We start from the raw sequence: 21,113 nt of genomic DNA on the forward strand, positions 1-21,113 counted from the left end.
ACTATTTTTTAAACTATTGTATGTATTTAATAATGTACTTCATTCATATTTCATTCGAAGACATTTAGTAAGTTCTGAATCAATAATTCAGCACAAAAGTTCTGAGACCATGCTCCTGTTTTTGAATAGAATATACTGGAAGTCCCTGAACATTTACTGTATTTGCTATATCTGTAGCGTATGTAATTTAAAGGGGTTTCAAAATAAATATTTTAATAACCAAATTTGATTTTCAGTTTTGTGTGCGAGAGCATTGACGTATTAGAATTTGTAGTCAGTATTCTCGCATAAAACTTGCATTCTAAAATTGTGGTAGGTGGTATCGGGAATCATAAGCACTCAAGCTTAATGCAACTTTTGGATTCTGCATACAAAAGATTCAGCCTATCACAACGCATATAATTTAGCCAATCAGATCCCTTCCTTATTGACCTATTACAAACATGTAATATATCCTCTTCCCGCCTAAATTCAAGAATGCATCATTCCCCTATAAATAGAGAAATTGTCCTTGTACTTGTCAGATGCTGTTTTATGTTAGTGTAATAAACCTGGTTACTTGCTCAAGCCACTGTTATCTCGCCTCCGTTATCTCTATCCACCGGAATCTTTTCTATACAATTCTACACATGGGGAGCATAATGATTCACTTAAGTATTTCTGTCCGACTTGAAGCATCATATAGGCCAAAGGCTAGTGGCCTGCAAAGTGTTCCATATAGATTCATTGGGCAAATTGTGTTCTCAGCACAAAAACTATACAAGTCATCTGACAATATATGACAATGATTTGAAATAAGAAACTGAGGACATTTGGTTTACATAGCACCTGCAATGAGCATTCTAATTGGTCGAGAAGTACTAGGTTATTTTTAAATTTGAATACAACAGCTACCTAACAACTGACTTGCTTAAAATACTGTAGAAACTTGTGCGATTTCTTTTTGAAAGCAGCAGGATACTGGACACCAAGGAACAAGTAAAATTTCCAACTTAACAGCAACCTTTTAAATAGAGTTTAAAAAGTTAGCTATGACCTTGAATTAAAATGGACTTGTACCACTCGTGCCTGGTAAAAATAATGTTTTTGTGGCTGCACCTATAATCGGAATAAATTTTACAAGAAACCATACAATCTATATATGTTTGGAAAGCTCTTGACTTGTATATTCCTATTATTAATATTTTGTGAACATTGTGTTTGTTTTAGCGTGATTCTGAAAATCAGCGGGGCTGATAATTTAACTAACGTGAATAAAATTTTAATTGTCATCTCTACAGTCATTCATGCGATCAAAAACTTTACACTGTTTTGAAGCAAAGGATATGAAGTTTAAATCCGTATTTCTATTTTTTGCATTAAGTTTTTTTTTTCTTTCCGAAAATCACAAATTTCCAGCATGTTTTTTGGTGTTAAAGTTAGAGTATACCGTTGGTTTGCGCGAGGTTTGTGAAAAAACGCAATAGAATTTTGTAAATATGCAAATACGGATATGAAGCCAACATATCAAAGAGTAAGAAAAGCTAAACGGCGACATCGTAGCGCTATTCACTGAAACGCCATTTAAAATTAGGTCAACGGTAATTGCCAAAAACCGAACACCGAGAAATCGGCACTTTTATGATTTCAAACTTCAATCAACGTTAACTCCCGTTTCAGCAGCAAAATTTACATGGCTAATTGTAAATAAAATGATTTGAAAGTTGTTTTCGAGAAAAATCATGAACCGACATTTATATCTGTGAAAAACTTTGTTTTTTGGCCGTTTTCTTTCACGCTGTGGAGTTTTGTGACGGTCTGTGCTGATAACGAACGGTGACGTCATTCATTAAAGCTTGGATTATGCAAAGTGGGCGGTTCTGTTTGCGAGTAACAAACAATACAGAGACTACACTTGGCAGTTGAAGTGTTTGCAAATACAGTGTATTTATTTTTGGGCCGTTGTTTGTAAACTTATTTATTACTATTTCGTTGCCGTACATTTTGTTCGCATGAGTACATTAGATAAAACAACCAAGTATTTATCAGACAGATTTATTACATGTAACATAATTTACGAATTTAGAAAAACCTAAGCATGCAAGTATGCCTACTTGGTGAAAACTCCTCTGAAAAATGGATTATATAAACCAGGTCCAAGCATATTCTTATCATTGATCAACCTTTACATGTAGTTTGTGGCCTGAATTTTCATGCAATGCATAGCCACCACAGATGGCCGTATTTTATTGTTTGCAACCATATTTTGTAAAAGGGAGCCCCCTTCCAATGTAACTGCATTACTTCTGGACTAAGAAAGTAACCCCGTGGTCAGACACCTTTCAATGACAAAGCCAAGAAAAAAATATTACAAAAATTTTTTTTGTAAGTTTTTATTCTGTTAACATATAATTACATTGAAGTGGTACATTCATGTACTTTTTTGATTATTCAAAATTTGTTGTTTCTAAAGCGATTGTTTTGTCTTTGCTGTACTTCCTGTCTAGAAAGGCAGCAGTGCACACATCTTATCAGCTGTGTGTAAACTAGAAACAGATATCTTATCAGTTGTTTGTAAATAGCAAATAAAGAAAGTGGCCCAACTTAAAACTATTTACCCTCAGTTCAGTTATGTTTGTAAACCATGCATATTAATGAGATGCACTAGTTGGGTGTACACTGGATAAACAAAAACTTGGCCATTTGTTTGCACACTAGAAAAAAATCAGTTTACTTGTACAAGATATTTTTTTTTCAATAAAATAAATACACCCATGTATGTAGCATGCCTTAGGGAGCTATTCGTGTGATTTTCAAAAAAAAAATGTGAAAAGTGCCCAAAAAACTATTCTGCTACCTTAAACTTCAAACTTGTGGTTTTAAGAAGTGTCAACTTTATACAGTCATTGATATACATTTTGTGCCTTGTAAAAATTCTCCGATTCATGCTATGACACTGAAACTTTTCTGTGCTTACAAAGGTCATTGATATGATATATGGTTTTGACATTTAATCTTCAGCTGGGTGACTGGGTAATTTTCAGTGCACTGGCTATCATTAACAGTGGGATTGAACTGCGTACAGTGCTCTTGCATTCTTCAATGTTATGTAGCCTTGGTCAAAATACCTTTCATTATGTTTCATTTGACTACCACTTGAATGACACATTCACATTATTTGTTTCACTTTTAAATTTGCAGGTCACACCCAAGACACCAACTCTGAATCCAAATGCTAAGGTGTTCCCGGGCCCTAAGACGACAACGACACTCTCAACAACACAGATACCAGATAATGATGATACAACGTGGCAGCAGCAAGATCAAAGTGGTAGAAATTCAGCTTCACCCTCGGCACAGGTAACGATACAGGGTGAGTAACATTAAATTATTCATATCAAGTCTCTAAATCATTTAAACTCAACAGCTAAGTATGACAGGGGCTTGTTGTCATTGCTCATGTTCCCACATCATGTATTGTGGCTCTTCCAGTACTAATGTGGGTTTATTCTCGCAAACTGTAAATGTGCACACTTGCATCAAACTGTGTAATTTATGATGGTCACAGACTGTTGTCGTCATGTCAAGTTCTTGTTAAAACATCTTTACCACAAATATCAGACTGCTAATGACTATGAATTTAAGCTTTGAGGTGTCATGGTTTCAACCAACTCTTCATTAATTCCATAGAATGTTATCAGTTGACTCTTGCGTCAGTATTTCAAATTTCAAGAATTAATAAAAAGATTACTTTTTAGTGGAAACATGGACAACTTTTATAATAATTTATAATCATTATCACATTAATTTGGAAAGCATCCCTGTTATAATAAAGTACTGTATTTGCTCTATTTAAAAGCACATAAAATTGCGTATTAACCAAAAAATACTTATACTGTATGGTATAAATCAAAGTATCTTTTAACCTTACACAGCTGTGTCATTTATATAAGCATGTATTTTTCTAGTAAAGCAAACACGCTATACTTTTATGGGTCATTGTATATCATACGATAACGCAAACAGGTTGCTTTGCTGTAATTGTGACGGAGCATTTGCATTGAAATAGGCTCTGAAATAGTATCTGAGCTGCTGTACCTGACCTGCTGACAAAGGTTGGTGTCTTGGTACTGGTAGGTCATAGTACTGTTGATACATAATTAGTTTACCAAACTAACAACCTGTTAGTCTTGAAGCACCAGAATCAAATTTTGTCACTTTTCACTACTAATAGAGCAAATACAGTACAGATATAGACACTATGCGTAGTACAGTACCAGCAAATCACAATTCTGATATGTTACATTTGACTGATTTATTAAATTCAAGAAATCTGTATGAATTAATATTTGTCAAAAAGATGAAATTATTTTCCAAAAATGAAATTACACCCACACTGACAAACCAGACTGTGCAATCACAAACTCTCGTACGTCCAATTAAGTCAAGATGCACAATAATTCATAACTTGCGACATTGATTTCTAAAAGTATAGAAAATCACAACCGACTTGACAGCACAGTTTAGATAGCCTGTCATTTTGCTGTTATCCCACTTTGTGACTTAGACGTGCAGACAAGGTAATTTTTCTATCACCAATACCAACATTTGCTAGGACAATCACACTATCGGTCTCATTGCTCCAATTGACTTGGATATAACGATGATAAATGATTGCTGGCATGATCCTTGCATGGTATGTCGTATAAATCAATTTACCTTACCCATAAAGTACCGTCAGTCCAATATATCACATTGGTAATTCTGTTCCATTGCGCATAATGATTTTATTATGGAGTGTGTTGATGGGTATGCCCTGCTGTGACACGTACATGTGTATGATTGTGAACATTTACAGAAATTTATTGCCTTTTGATTGTGGTTTCAAGTTTCTTTAATTCACTTTACTGGTTACTTTACTATTACTGGTTTTATGCTAATGGATGTAGTTGTGAGGTTTTAAAAATCAAAAGTCACAACAATGGTTTTTAGTGGTTATAGTGTGTGCACGGTTTATGGTTCATTGTTCTTGTCCTATTGTTTAGTAGCATTTATGAGTAGTATTATATTGCTTGTGTCAGCTGGGTCAGCATTGTTATTCTAATCGGAACGTAGTGACGTGTGGTATTCATATGCTATAGCGTTGGCAGTAATAATTTGGGTGTGACCTGTTGTGTTGAAGTCATTGTTTTGGCTAGCTCAAGTAAAAAAAAATGTCTCCATAGCAATAACTGGAATTCCTGAATTGTTGAATTTATTTCTGTTACTGATGTCTTATGGAATTGGATGTAATCAAATACCTTAATTGACTCGTAGAGGTTTTCAACATGTTCATGGCTTGTCTGAAGTCGACTCAAATCGTCGTAGTCTATTTTGGGGTTTGGATATGAAACGTAGAATATGAGCAATGGCTAACTTCATATGTATATCATTACAGGTCCCTACCAACTCAATGGTGATGTTTGCAAATATACTCCAACAGGGACGGTCTTCCCAACTAGCTCAGAATCACCATTACCAATTACACATTTGACTCTTTCTAATGGTTACTCAACAACAGAGATGACGTACACCCCAAATACAGAGGGACACCTAGTCTCGGAGGATGAGATGGCTGTAGAAGAATCACAATCAAAAGCAGATTCACTTAGAGCTATGCTCAAATACCAATTAGAGTACTATTTTTCAAGGTAAGCGTTCCTGATTTCAACTTCAACAGTGTGTTTGGAGTTTCCTTGTCGCTCTTATGTGACTGCTGCAACAGAAAGGGGGCTTATTTTATAACCAGTCTTTAGTGTCTTCCTCGGTTTTTTAACATCTTTGTTCTGTGATTTTAAGACAAGTTTTTATGCTGTTCATGCTCAGTTCATTAGCTCCATGTCATCAAAAATGAGAGGTGATTGTCTGCCGTCGTTCGTCTGCTGTCGGCCAACAATTCTATTTTATACTTTTTAAACAACCAGCAATTGGTTGACCTCCATGAGATTTCTAACAAGATAACAATTGTAATTGTCGTGGCAACAACCAAATAAACTACCATGGTTGTGATATGGCAAGAACATTGTGGAAACATAATAACCATGGCAAATAGTTAATCTTATCGTACGGACATTATCAACTTTGTTTTCGGGAAGACTCTTCAAAGACAGCATTTGATCATTAATAAATCGCAGTGTTCCATCTGAGCCTCACTTGCACCCAGCTTGCTCAGTGACATCTCCATGCTGTGCAGTAAAATTTTGTTTGCGCAACTTGGTTGTGCATTAACAATATACTTGTAGGTTTACTCTATATATTCTTAAATTGCAGAGAAAACTTAGCCAGCGATACATATCTACGGTCACAAATGGACGCTGACCAGTATGTACCAATATGGACCATAGCCAATTTTAATGCTGTTAAGAGACTATCTAGTGACATGAAACTAATTGTGGAAGTTCTCAGAGGTAAGCACTATACTAACTTGATTCTGTGTAAACCCATACCCTTTATAAACATTATTGCAGTCGTAACCAATCCTTGTAAACTAGAAGCTGTCGAAGGCATTTGTCTTTCTATAGTCTTATTTTGTATGGAAATCTCTGCACCAAAGAGTAAATTGAACAACTTTCTATGTTCCTTTGGTGCTTGTTATAGACATGTTCAAAAAGTTTTTCTCTCAAAATTGCTGAATTATTTTTGAATTTTCATGTTGCCAATAAGAGAATACATCTTAGTCCGATTATGTAACTGGTAAACTGCTTACAGTGGGTGCAAATGAGATTCGTACAGAGAACTTTGTAGCTTCCTTGGAAAAGTCATTATCAATGTTCCCTCAGTTGGTTGAAGAGACCTCAAATAAGGTTCATATGGATAATTCATAACTTCATTTGTATCGTCAGTACTGTTGCAGTATGAAAACGTATAATAACTGACAAATTAAGTATCAAGTGGCGCCAGGGGAAGAAAGATAGATTGTCGTAAAATGTAGAAAATTGTATTCATAACATTAGATCATTTGATAGCGCCGATATTAAGTCCCTCACAATATTGCAATGTTTGCTACCTCTCTATGGATCTTGTTTGCGCCCTCAGTAATTTTCACTGCATGGACTTTTGTAATTGATTTTTATGGCATTAAAGAAGGCAAAATATTTTTAATTTTACTGGCACTCATAAGCTAAGTGAAACTTTCAATTTCATGATTTTCACTGACCTGCAAAATTCATAATTTTTCTCTTGCAAAATCAAAAGAGTTTACAGAATTAATACCCTGTAATATAGTTTGATTGTAGATGAGCCGACTATGGCCTAATTCCTCACCTATTGCTTGCATGGATACATGCATACTCTGATTGCTCATGTCTGTTTCCATGTGTTATATAGTTTGATTGTAGATGAGCCGACTATGGCCTAATTCCTCACCTATTGCTTGCATGGATACATGCATACTCTGATTGCTCATGTCAGTTTCCATGTGTTATATAGTTTGATTGTAGATGAACCGACTATGGCCTAATTCCTCACCTATTGCTTGCATGGATACATGCATACTCTGATTGCTCATGTCTGTTTCCATGTGTTATATAGTTTGATTGTAGATGAACCGACTATGGCCTAATTCCTCACCTATTGCTTGCATGGATACATGCATACTCAGATTGCTCATGTTTGTTTCCTTGTGTTATATAGTTTGATTGTAGATGAGCCGACTATGGCCTAATTCCTCACCTATTGCTTGCATGGATACATGCATACTCTGATTGCTCATGTCTGTTTCCATGTGTTATATAGTTTGATTGTAGATGAGCCGACTATGGCCTAATTCCTCACCTATTGCTTGCATGGATACATGCATACTCTGATTGCTCATGTCTGTTTCCATGTGTTATTTAGTTTGATTGTAGATGAACCGACTATGGCCTAATTCCTCACCTATTGCTTGCATGGATACATGCATACTCTGATTGCTCATGTCTGTTTCCATGTGTTATATAGTTTGATTGTAGATGAACCGACTATGGCCTAATTCCTCACCTATTGCTTGCATGGATACATGCATACTCAGATTGCTCATGTTTGTTTCCTTGTGTTATATAGTTTGATTGTAGATGAGCCGACTATGGCCTAATTCCTCACCTATTGCTTGCATGGATACATGCATACTCTGATTGCTCATGTCTGTTTCCATGTGTTATATAGTTTGATTGTAGATGAGCCGACTATGGCCTAATTCCTCACCTATTGCTTGCATGGATACATGCATACTCTGATTGCTCATGTCTGTTTCCTTGTGTTATATAGTTTGATTGTAGATGAGCCGACTATGGCCTAATTCCTCACCTATTGCTTGCATGGATACATGCATACTCTGATTGCTCATGTCTGTTTCCATGTGTTATATAGTTTGATTGTAGATGAACCGACTATGGCCTAATTCCTCACCTATTGCTTGCATGGATACATGCATACTCTGATTGCTCATGTCTGTTTCCATGTGTAATATAGTTTGATTGTAGATGAGCCGACTATGGCTTAATTCCTCACCTATTGCTTGCATGGATACATGCATACTCTGATTACTCATGTCTGTTTCCATGTGTTATATTGGTACAAATGTATTCCTAACTGTATTTTCATTGTATATTTTAGAGTCGCCGTATTTACAAGTAGATGACAGAGCAGAGAAAGTTCGGCCAATTACAAAGAGATGTATAGTTATGTTGCGCGAAATTCCTGACTCAACTCCTATTGAGGTAAACATTCACTGTTAAAAATCAAACTTTATAAAACTATGTATATTGTATGCGTTGTCTCTGGATTTTATTTGTTAGTAAATGTAATATCCGAGAACAGAAAACAGTAAATGGCAGTCTACATACAATTTTTACTAATTCATTGTAAGATTTGTAGTGAATTTTGAAAATTTGTTTAGTACATTTATTGATGACTTAGAGCGTAGCGTAGCGTAGTGTATGTGAACCATATTGAACAGGTCACTGTTGGTGTTACCTCAAGTGGTATATACCATATACTGCACTGCATGTCAATCAGATTTAACAGTGATTATGTGGTTTTCATCTTTCGATTGACGCGTTCACTCAATGACACAATATGAAGTGATGAGACTACCAGATTTTAAAACTGGTAGCCCAGCAGGCTTCCCAATTTGATTCCCCAAGCTCTGTTGAATAGCCTTAATAGGAGGTGAAAATTTGGATATGATTGGACTCTGTTGAATTCTATGTATAATTTTTTTTAATTTTGTAGGAAGTTAAAGCATTATTCTCAGGTGAGAAATGTCCCACGTTTACTGGATGTGAATTTGCTCACAATACAAACTGGTATATTACATTTGAATCAGAAGCTGATGCCCAGAATGCATACAAGTACCTCAGAGAAGAAGTACAGACTTTCAGAGGAAAACCAATTATGGTAAGTATTGCTTTAATCATTGCAGGGGCAAGTGCATGCTCTACTGAGATATGAAATAAATATGAAATTTTTGCACTTCAGTTAAATTTCAACATGCTGCCAGATTCTTTTCATATGCATCAATGGGAGTCTCTTGTATTTGATTTTCAGAAGTTATAGCCACTATTTTATTGCAAAAAAAATAACCTTACTATACATTATTTTCACTTTATTGCAGGCTAGAATAAAGGCTAAACCTCTACAGAGTGTCTCGTCAAAACCACCCAATGGTTTCAGGCAGCCAACAACACCAACACCCCCACCACCTACGACAAATATTTTTCCACAACAACACTTTCAGTATAGTCCAGTTTCACCAATGATGAATGGTGCTCCACAACAACCATTTGCCTTCTATCCAAACCCTAATGTGATGCCACAGCACCCACCACCACCTCAACAATGGCCGACGAGTCCACCATATTATGAAACCTCATTGGTGAGTATGTAATCTGTGGAGGTTATAATTATGGTCAGATAAGCAGCGGTTTGCTGGGAAGCATATTGAACACAAACTATGACTTTTATTTCTGCATTGTAAACAAGTGTATATAATTCATAAAAAATATGAATATAGTGACATCAACAGTGAGAACAGTATATTGCAAAACAGCACACGCAGATTATATTGTGATAATTGTAAGTTGATGACTGTATAAAAAAAAACAAACAAACTATAGTTGCTTTGCTGCCACACACATAAAATGTGAGGCACATGTTCTACTATTCCATAAAAAGTTTATAAATGTTTAGAAAAATATGCATGCAAGTATGAGCATAACAATCTAATTTGTGCTACATTGATATTTCTCGATAAGATATTTTAGCTGGATTACCTTTGCAAAGGAATTATTAAATTTCAGAAAATGAGGCCTTTCAGCAACCCGAAAGTTTGACAGTTTCTTGATTTACTCACTTAATGCAATAGCATGGAATTGCATAACACTTTCTTTGACTACATGGTCATAAAATCAGTTTGTGTGGTTCAAAAATAACTTCAATTCTTCACTCTCTTGTAATGCTTGTAAAAAAACTAAAAATAGATTACTTTATCTTCATTCTAGCCACCTTTCCCAGGCAGTGGTATATCAGGTCCTCAGAATTATAAACCTAGTAATATAGCAGGACGATATGGTTACCAAGGCAGCCGAAATAGGTAAGAATAGTACTGATTTATTTGGTGGTTTAGTAAGCTCAGTTAGGACAGTCTGAAAACAGGGATTTGTGAATTGACAGGCATTTGTTCGTCAATATCCAGCCCTAATCTTGACAATGCTTGAACCGATCTTGCTTAAACTTCACAAGTCATAATGAACATGTGCACATGCAATTGTTTCATCATGCAATTCAAGATGGCTTAGTGGCAGCCATTTTAAGGCCAAAAATGCATCGAAATCACTCGTTCATCATTCCGGAACAAAATCTAGGTCATCTTGGGAGTTTTGCTGCAAACTTGGTACATACATGTACATCCAACATAAAGGGACCACGATTCATTTCATTCTATTTTCAGATTGTGTACAAAAAAGCTGTTTTTTTTTTTTTTTAAATAATGCATTTCGCCATGTTTTGACCAACCAATTTCAAATTCCAAGCAAATGAAGCATCTTATCAGACAAAAGCACTTTTTTTAATACAAAAGGGGTCAATGACTTATTGATATTTGTTTTCTTTTTTGTTGTTGCCGTAAATGACTTTGCCTGTAGCCAGATAAACCCATTATAGTAAATTTGAAAGTTTCTAGCACAGCAGATGAAAGCATGGCTGCACTGTGCTGAGATAGCATTGGAAAACGTTGTACTATCTCAATTGTTTACACAGATTATAATCTTCCAATGAAAGCAAATTAATCAGTTGACTTTGTTTACAGAAATCCAAATAAAATGACGCATCAGAGGACACCAAGTACTCCAGAGACAAGGAATGTTGAACGCAATAATAACCATGAAATTATTAGATCTCCTCATGAGAGAAGTAATACTGCCAATGGTACTCAGAGTTCAAGTCCACGTTCAATACGAGAAGATCGTAGAGATTTGGACAGAGAAAATGGTGGTTACAGAACTAGAAGAGATAATACGTCACCAAAGTTAGGTCAACAAGAAATGCATCCTGGATCTCTGCAATCAAGGTAGGTGGTAAAACTTGGGTCTGATTTGGGGGTAAAGGGGTTGTGGATTTCACTTGCAATGACAAATAGAAAATCAAATGATATTGGAAGCTATTAATATCAGATGATCAATAGGTGTTATTGTTTTGCCCTAATCTTGTTTTTACAACTTTGTTGGGGCAAATGTAAATCCGAATGTTCACAAGGGTTTGCACAGAAGCTCAAAAATGGTCAAAGGTACTTAGTCTTAGTCAAAAAGACCAACAACCCATGCTCCAGGTCCTTCCAAAACAAAAGGGGACTGGTCCCTGATATGTTGGAACAAAGCAAGATGAATATGAGGCCATAGTAGCTGCAAATTGTACTATTTTATTTGGTTAATTAAGGCTTCATGTAACAAGTTGGTACAATAGTTTACATGATACAATGTTCTACTGGTGTGATTTGAATGATTTATTGACAACATTAAGGTCTGACCAAGATAGCTGAACTCTGATGGTGAACTGTAAGAGTCAATGACCTAGTTATGTTATCAGGTCACTCTGTCTGACTGGTCATTTACTTCTACAGTTAAGTATTATAGTAATGAACGCATTCATTACCTAATACTTGTAAATGTATATTTTCATTTAGGATTGACAATTTTGAATAAAAATAAATTTTGCTAGGACAAATTTTAAAAAGTGAAAATGACAAAAAAAAATGTATTTAAAATCAAAATCAAATGCGCACATTTAGTAGGCGATTTTTTTTACGCTCCGCTGTCGACTTTGTCAAGCAGAGCTTATCATATAAGTGGTTGTCCGGTGTCAGTCGTTGTCAGGTAGACCTCTCTTACATTTGTTCATTTCATGATGATATCTTCAATTCTCTAATTTTGGTGAATATTTTTGTAATTTTTGGTAAAAAGTGATATTTTCGATTTCTTGTTAAAAACCACTAGTCCGATTGCTTTGATATTACTATATAGATACTACATGTAGACCTTTCTTAGATTTGTTCATTTCGTGATGATATCTTCAATTCTCTAATTTTGGTGAATATTTTGGTCATTTTTGGTAGAAAGTGATATTTTCGACTTCTTGTTAAAAACTGCAAGTCCGATTGCTTTGATACTGTACATATTGTTCATTTTCTAATGTCTTCAGTTCTTTAATTGAAATGTGCATTGCTAACAGCGGAGCTATCTCAGCCGATAGGCTGCTTGTTTATAAATTTCATTGATAATTAATTAGCCCCTGTCACAAGACTGTCTGAAATGGAGGCTCTTGATTTTGCTTCCAGCCATATGTGCGTCCATGTCGCATAACCCCATAATGCATGATCTGTGTAATGTGCAGTGGCTTAGCAGGTTTCTTTACAATTTAGGGGCACATTTATAGGTATTTTTGGTCAAAAAGACTTTTTCTCAGCTTTTCATTGTCATATTTCAAACATCGAATATATCCTCAGTAGTATAAGACACAACTTTAAAAGATAGTTTTGTTGTTTGGGCCTGGTTTTGGTCAGACTGCTAGGGCTGGAAATGGGTTTGAAGGTATCGCGAGTCAAAGCGCCTATTTTTGGTCTCCCGTTACCCTGTCTGTCCCAATGATATTGTGAAAAATATACTTGCTAGATTCAGTGTTCAGTTTAGGGCTGAATTCCATGCATTTATCTGAAAAATCATCCTGGTCAGGTTACTTTCTCATTTGCTGTGTTAAAAACAAGACCCAAGTCTTTATCTGTTTAATTTGAGTTTGAACTTTATATGCAAAACATAGTACAGAAGTCATTTCCTGAAAAAAAAGTTCCCAGTTTGAAGTAAAAAAACCCCCAGAAACTTGCTGATTCATTCATGCGTGTATGCGGCAATCTTATTAAGGCAATATCTCACATGCTTGGGCAGATCAAACTTCACATATGCATATTGGACAAAACACGCAGGCCTTAATGTCACCATCTAATCCAAATTGGCTAATCAAGTTTATGTATGTATGTATCTTGAGTCTATAATACCAACAGGGACTGTTATTGACTATAAACGCTCTCATTGTGCACGAGTCAACTGGAATCTTGCTCAGAAACCTTGTCCAATGAACTATTTTGAAAAATAACATTTCACCAGATTTATTTGTGGTTTCATTCATTTTCCTTTCCTTGGCACTGCAGCTTGAAAGTTTTGTAAGGTGGTGACCTTTTAGGCATATTTTATTAATGATTATGTCTTATTTAGAAGAGGTGGTTATACAAGAAGAGGACGGAAAGATGATGGACCTGGAAGAAGAAATTCTAGAGAGAAGAAAGATGAACAGCCTAAAGTTCAGTCACCCAAATTAGACTTGGCACCTTCTCAATTTCCACCTCTGCCAGGAAGAGAGAATGTTGTTAAAAATGAAGAGAACGAGAATAAAGTGACTATGATGCCAATGGCGGATATATTAAAAGGTGTCAAAGACCCAAAGGTATACCTACAGTTAATTTCATAAGTCACTGAAATGCAATCATCTTTTGAATATTAACCCCCCCCCCCCCCCCCCCCCCCCGAGATCTTGATGGTGAGAGAACCACTCAAGTTTTTGCCTCTAAACAATATTCACCACTATTGATATGTCCATGGATCTATGTAACCATGAAATTTGGATCAGTAGATGTGAAGATAAGAGAATATGGAACACTAACACAATCAAGTCGCACGTCTTTACTGCTCTCAAGGATACTGCGGCCACCATTTGTGTCCAAGTCTATTCCTGCTCATAGGAAAAAAAAAATTCACAGTAAAATACTTCAAAAAATGAAATTGTAGTTTAAAATCCAGTCATTAGATTTTTCATGCAGGATTTTGCAGTGATGGAAAATGACCTTATTGATTTAATTTGGTTTCTGTGATAGTGCAATGTTTGTGACAACTTGTATGTTCGTTCGTTAATTTGATAGCGTCCAGTGTGGCCGTTGGAAACTGGCGTTGTGCACAAAGAAACCATTGTGAATGACAGTGTACAAAAACACGGGCCGACCCCACCTGCTTCTCCTACTACAACAATTTCTCAAGGTGCATCTGAGGAGAGGACTACGCCCATAACTACAACTACCGGTAATACCAATACAAATACCACCAGTTCCACTACAACTACTACAACAATTACTGCTGCTGTACCACCAGTCAACAGTAAAGTCAGTCAACAAAGTAGCACTGCCAACAACAACATAGCGCAAAAACAGGTGAGACTATAACTTTTATTATATTCTAATTATTTGCATAAAATTCACAATTTTTAAGGAATTTAGTCCCAGTGAATGCACATTCTGATTTTATGTTGTACTAGTATTCAATTTCACTGTCTTGTCCAAAAAATATTACTGAATGTACAAGTCATATTGGGAGACTTGTGCACTTGGATTAATTTTCTGTTCCTTTGATAGTTGTACAGTTTAGTCCCCCCAAAACATCCAAAAATCAAGATTCAAACGCGTGTCCCACAGCTCATTTGCCATGCTGGCACAGATTTCATTCAAACTTGGTATTGACATCACTCATGATGGGTTACTCATGTATTTCCCCATTTCTTGCACTTTTATAAATTTTGTTTAAATGTAGTACAATGGCAAGACATAATAGGTTATAGGTTGCATATGTTATTTTTGAATTTTGATGGCAATGTTGGTTGTACAATTTCTCTGACATTGTTTGATAGTTTTTGTTTCTGGAAGTTGCATTAAATACTTCAACATTTAATTATAATATTCATTGTTTTTAATTCAGTCACTAAAAACTGGAAGAGAATGATCATTAATAATGACTTATTCATATTAATTTTGTTATAAATAGGATGAAGCTCCAAAGCTGAGTTATGCCCAGATGTTGACTCAGATGCCTGCAAAGAAACCACCACCACCTCCACCGTCACCACCACCCCCAACTACTACTACTGCTACTGCTCAACAACAGAAAAATGCGACTGTATCCAAACCACAGCCTCAGAGACACTCATCACAGAGGAATGCTGTAACCCATCATAAACCTACTAATTTGCAAACAAAACAGAATGCAGACAATATGAAAGAACACTCTGCCAATGGACTCAAATCCCCAACCAAGTAAAATTAAGATGTTGGAGGATTGAGAGAAAATAAAACGCAACTGAAATCAAGATGCCCTTTGCTTCAAGATGAATCTAGTGGTATTGAACACCACTGACTCAACAGACATGGTGCTATTTTGGGTAAACTTCAACCCATCAGACAATACCTGACCTCCCCTGACAGTGTAAAGATGGTATCCTTCCACCTTCATAGCTGATTGTTCTGTTTCATTGTAGGGGGTTGTCATGGCAATTTGAGGTAGTTAACTTGAGTGTGAAATAATGTACAGATAATGAACCCTTACAAGACTGGATTGTAAATTTAGAGGTAGCACAGTATTCAAGGAATTACTTGGGTTGGCCAGACGAGTAATTATTTCGTCAACTTGTGAAAATAAATATTAATTGGAAGATGAAGTGTCAAGGTGTCAAACACCCAAAAAAAAATCTTCAGATTTCAGTGGCTTGTTTTGTGCTTTAGTTTAGGGCAGCGTGTGTTTGCTGGTCAGTAGTCGGTTCTGACAACTTCAGTCAGTCCAATGGAGTGCCAAAGGGGAGACAACTGAACACGATGTGGATACATAGTCTTACAAAGAAATATATATATTGAACTAATTGGAAAATGCTACCAGAAGTCAAAGGAATCGCAGGACAATTTGTCAGCTGTTTGATGCCTCAATATTTGACACTCCATGCATTAATTGTGCAATAGAAAATCTTTATTTTATGTGTGTGAGCTGCTGAAGTTTAACCAACTTAACTTGGCAGTGCTCACCAGCAAACTTCGGAATCAATGCATCTTGTCTTAAAGGATAGGCTGCCTTCAGATGTGTCACTCAGATGGTGACGTGTAAATCATGGCACAAGCATCAGACATTACTTGTAAATTTCAATATCTACATTAATTTTATCTAAGGGTAGCCAGGGTTTTTTGTCATCTATATTTAGGTCCAAATAATTTTTCATGTTTTTTTTTTCTCGCTAATTTTTTGACCTATGGTGGAAGGTTATTCAATGTCTCAGTTTAATTTTGATGACCTTGCAAATGTGGATTTAAAGGTCGTATTTGTGTTAACAGACATTTCGCCCATCCTAGTGTAGGTAAGTTTGTGCTACGTTGTATCTATACATTTTCCCCGTGATCCATCCAGGATGTTTGTGGTAGCATGGCATGGCATGTGATGTGGTGGTTGTTGATTGGTCAATGACTGTGAATTACTTGTATCTTGCCTTGCAGGAGCTATACATACACACAGACTGCAAATTACCCAACCCATTTTGACCGATATTTTAACAAAGTGAGAAAATATATAAACTTAGTTTTGTATATAAATCCTCCATTAGTGCGGTTTTATCAAAATTTGGAACGAGTTACTTCTACTAGTTATTCTAGTTTTTCATCAACTCTGAGCGCCCAAGTCAACTATGTCATGAATCTTAAATTTTAAACCCACATAATCGTTTCATAATTGCTCAAAAATTTTGATTAAGATTAGTAGCTAGTAAAAAATGTTAAAATTTAGTACAAAATATATCCATGAAAATTATGGCACTCGAAGAGTAAATTACCTCGTAGGGTACATATTACTAAAAGGCAAAATAGAGTAAGCTGGCTTCACATGTTTACTTTTGCCTATTGCTTGCACATCCCTGGTAATCATTGATTCTCCAACTATATTGACCCTTTGAAAATGAACCCGCTTCAAACACATTTGCAAGGTCATCAATTTAACTGTCATCTGTATGTTTGTGCTGATTTGTTACCTGCTGTCGCATCCAGGTGAACGTTGATGCTTGTCACCTCCCTTTTACTCTGCCTACTCACAGTGGTTGCTTGGTGATTGTGCCTACTTATCTCGAAATTATTACCAGAAATTTATTTTTTGAAAAACCAAATTGCAGATTATCACTGAACTTTAAATATAGAGTAAAGAATTTTAGGTACGATACTCCTCTTAACCAGAATCGTTTTAAAGATATAGCATTACTTGCTCTTTAGTATAGATGCCTATTGAATGAATGTGTAAATGAATGAGAACAATAAGCCTTGACTTATAATTGTAACTTATGACCAAAAATTCTATTTTATCAGCGTTTAACTGGTACTTTATCATTTTTTTTCCACACGTTTCTTATCCAATCTGCATCCTATTTGATGCAATACGTTGTCAATGCGAGAAGGAATATGTAGAGTTAGCCATTGTAACAACTTCTAACAGAATTTACTTTAAGACTTTAAAGGTGTTAATATTTTTGTGAGATTGCTTTTGCAGACATTTTATCCACCCTCAACCTCCCAGTATTTCTAGTTTTGTTGAATGAATGCCAAATCTTATGCTTGGGATGTACAATGGCAGTGAAATTACAAATCTTTGGGAGTTTCATTAATAAAATGTAGTATTACAATTTTAAGAGAAAAAAATAATTATTATATTCTTGCTGTTTTTTTTTTGTATTTTCAATTTTGACATTACAGCATGTGGAAGAAGAGATTTTTGAAATTTATTGCAATTGTTTTATTGTTAAAATAACAATAAAAAAAAAAAACTAGTGCATTGTGTGTATAAAATGAACAGCACTATGTGGTAGGTAGGGGTTAATTGCTGTGTTACTGTTACAGGCGTTATAAAATTTAATCAATGCTTTGTACACAAATTTATTTTTGCTTTGTTATGCTCGTTATGCATGGATTTCTTAGTTATGGTAGTACTCGCATGTAGACTGTATGTAGGAAAACTGTTTAAGTTTGTTCTATCAACATTTTAAGCAAGTGCATTTATGCAATCAGATAATCAGTCAGCTTGATCTGGTTTCGGGTTTTTTGACCTTGATGTTCACACATTTGCCTCTTTGCTTATTGGCATGCAACCATAGAACAACAGTTGGCCAATCTCCATGTTGGATTCCTCGATGCTGATGACAAGCGTTAAATGGATTCAGCTAAATTGGTTAATGTTGCCTCGGTGTTCCTTGTATTTATTACACATGGCTCAAAAAGACTGCATGGGTCATAACATTTCTGTCCTCTATGTAAATAAATCCACAAGGTAAACTGTTATATATTATAAATACTTAAAGGGATGCTGAGATTGCTCAGTGACTGCACAAGATACTTTGATGAAGTCTTTACTGAAATAATCCTAGTGTATGTAACTAGCATAACAAAGCAACTTTGTTTCCTTTATACAGAGATAATTATCTCTAATAATGTATAGCAAATGTATAACCTACTGTGGCAGTTATTTTTATTTTTTTCCCAGATATAGAATGCACAGTGGAAGATTTTGCTTGAAAATGTTACAGATAACGTGTATTTTCTTCACAAAGTAATTACTGTATTGTTTAATTAATAGGATTCGTTTTTTGAAAGTAAATATAACTAATTATATGTAGTTGTGATTTTTGACTGCCTTAGAGTATACTTGTTAAACATTTTGGTGTTTTGCTGCTACAACTGACAGACAGGCCTTGGGTACATTCGTCAGTTTACTAAATGTACATTAATAACAGACTGTAAATGAATTCTTTGCGAGTTTTACAAAGCCGGCTTATTATCCAAGCATATCTTCAGAAATGCAATGTTTGTATCATGTCCTCGCCCAGGCCTGTCGTGGTCTTGGCAACAAATTCACAATGTATTTCTTTTTCATTTTACTTTTTTAGTCAAGGAGGTATAGTGTTTTTGAATTTAGTTCACATCTTTTTAGCGTTTATGAAAGAAATTTGCTTGTGTATGAAACATGACAACGTTACATCTTAGAAATCCCTTTTCTGTACATTTGAATACTTCAATCTTATGCCAGTATACTTGTGTCATTGGCATAACTGAAATTGACACGTGCCCTTACCAGCAACATTTACAATTTACTTGATATACAAGTGACATTTTTCGATTCCTCAATGCTGAATTTGTCATCAGGCAGTAGAAATGAGTATTTTTTGGATCAATTGTGAAATCATTTCTAATTTTCTTTTCATTGAATTTCATTTACCAATGCTTTTGAAGTGTTTAAACACTCTCAGTTGCACAAAGATTCATCTTCATCTTCAATTGTTATTACTATGGCTTGCAGTCATTTGAAATCTAAGCAAATCTGGGAATGGGTAATTTTCCAGTCACCGAGATCCTGCTCAATGCTTGTACCGGATGTCTGCCACCGAATAACAAATGTTCTTGTTCAGGCATTCATTCGTGATAACTTTGATATAATTTCGTGAATGTAATTTGGTTCCAAGATGCATTACGATATTCAACAACGTTCGGTGTAGATGAATTAGTGTGTAGAATGCCCAATGTCACAATTGAAGTATTTAAATGCAATGACAAAAAAGCTAGTCTTACTCAGAATAAAAAAAAACTGCATATTTATCAACAACTGTTAGTTCCAGATACCAAATAAATGGTACATTCCATTTTGTGATCAATAAATCAAGACTCTCAATGGTTTCTCGTGCTAGTGATGACCTTGCAAACTTGCCAGACGTATTGTATGAATCAAATGGTCACGTGTAGTTCTGTTTGACTTCGGTCAGCGTTTGTCTGCACCTTAACTTAAATCGCATTACTTCCAATGTATTTAGTAGATGGAGTTTCTAAGCTCGTAGCCTTAAAAATGTCCCATGTCAAGTTGGAAGTCTTTGATTCATTCATGCAAGTGCCTGGTTGAATTTTGTCTGTTGCAATTTCATGTCTCTAGCATTGTAATTGTACAAGCTATACCCCTTTCCCCATAAGAGCATTGAGAAACTGGCCAAAGATGCTGCTTTAAACATTTTAATAAATGCAGGCTGGGAATACATGCAGTTACCTTTGCTGTATTCAGTAAAATCTTATTTCAGCATTTTGGTTACTTTGTTGGTTACCTCTATTGTAACGTTTTGCAACTGTTCTGAGTGCAATGAAAGACAACTTTTTTCTGTTTTTTTTTTTTTCTTTGTACAACTGTAAACGGATTCATTTGCGGTTCAGCCATTGACTTATAAATAAATAATTTGCATCCAGTGATCGTTATTACTGGATAACTGTCATATCTAGTGTATTGTTTACTATATCCTCTTGTGTGTGCAGTGGTCATTTGGTCGAACGTGTGCTTGATTGAACCAGACCCTGGGCGAGTGTGCCATGTGTCTACAGGCTGCTGATCTAGATTTGTTCACTAAATGTGATTTTGAGAAATATCTGATAAAATGTTCCTGTGTGTATGCGCATTTGCCTAGGTCTGGTCGACTTGCCCAACACAACTGTATATGATCTACCTGTAAGCGTTATCCAACAATTGTTCCTGTGCAAACATTTGCCAAGGTTTGGTGTGTAACTAATGTGAAAAAAATAACTTTCCTATTAGATACATTATCGTACACCATACCAAGTCTTGTGAAAACCAATTTGTGAATGACTTGCAGACTGAGTGAAGCCCATTTTGGAGGAAGACTCCTTAGTGTAGTACTTGTGAGCAACGTGAATACAACTGAGACAAATGGCATTTGAAAGCAGCACAAATTATTTTCCA

The 21,113-nt window shown here is 35.5% G+C and overlaps 1 protein-coding gene across 2 annotated transcripts in view; it reads left to right on the plus strand.

Moving 5' to 3' along the window:
- The window catches only part of LOC100375250 (uncharacterized), a 35,169-nt gene extending 14,538 nt beyond the window's left edge, over positions 1-20,631 (plus strand). Inside the window, exons 3-13 of one of the 2 annotated variants that reach the window (XM_085496068.1) lie at positions 3,181-3,352; positions 5,417-5,669; positions 6,289-6,425; positions 8,611-8,714; positions 9,229-9,393; positions 9,611-9,871; positions 10,497-10,588; positions 11,303-11,563; positions 13,758-13,986; positions 14,459-14,743; positions 15,351-20,631. In XM_085496068.1, coding sequence (XP_085352194.1) covers positions 3,181-3,352; positions 5,417-5,669; positions 6,289-6,425; positions 8,611-8,714; positions 9,229-9,393; positions 9,611-9,871; positions 10,497-10,588; positions 11,303-11,563; positions 13,758-13,986; positions 14,459-14,743; positions 15,351-15,623 — 2,232 coding nt within the window. In that variant the 3' untranslated portion in view covers positions 15,624-20,631. The remainder of the gene's footprint in view (positions 1-3,180; positions 3,353-5,416; positions 5,670-6,288; positions 6,426-8,610; positions 8,715-9,228; positions 9,394-9,610; positions 9,872-10,496; positions 10,589-11,302; positions 11,564-13,757; positions 13,987-14,458; positions 14,744-15,350) is intronic. The other variant, XM_085496069.1, reaches the window with a different exon arrangement.
- The last annotated feature ends 482 nt before the right edge of the window (positions 20,632-21,113 follow it).

This window comes from Saccoglossus kowalevskii, chromosome 22 (assembly GCF_978046115.1).
Source record: "Saccoglossus kowalevskii chromosome 22, keSacKowa6.1, whole genome shotgun sequence".
Classification (NCBI taxonomy): Eukaryota; Metazoa; Hemichordata; class Enteropneusta; family Harrimaniidae; genus Saccoglossus; species Saccoglossus kowalevskii.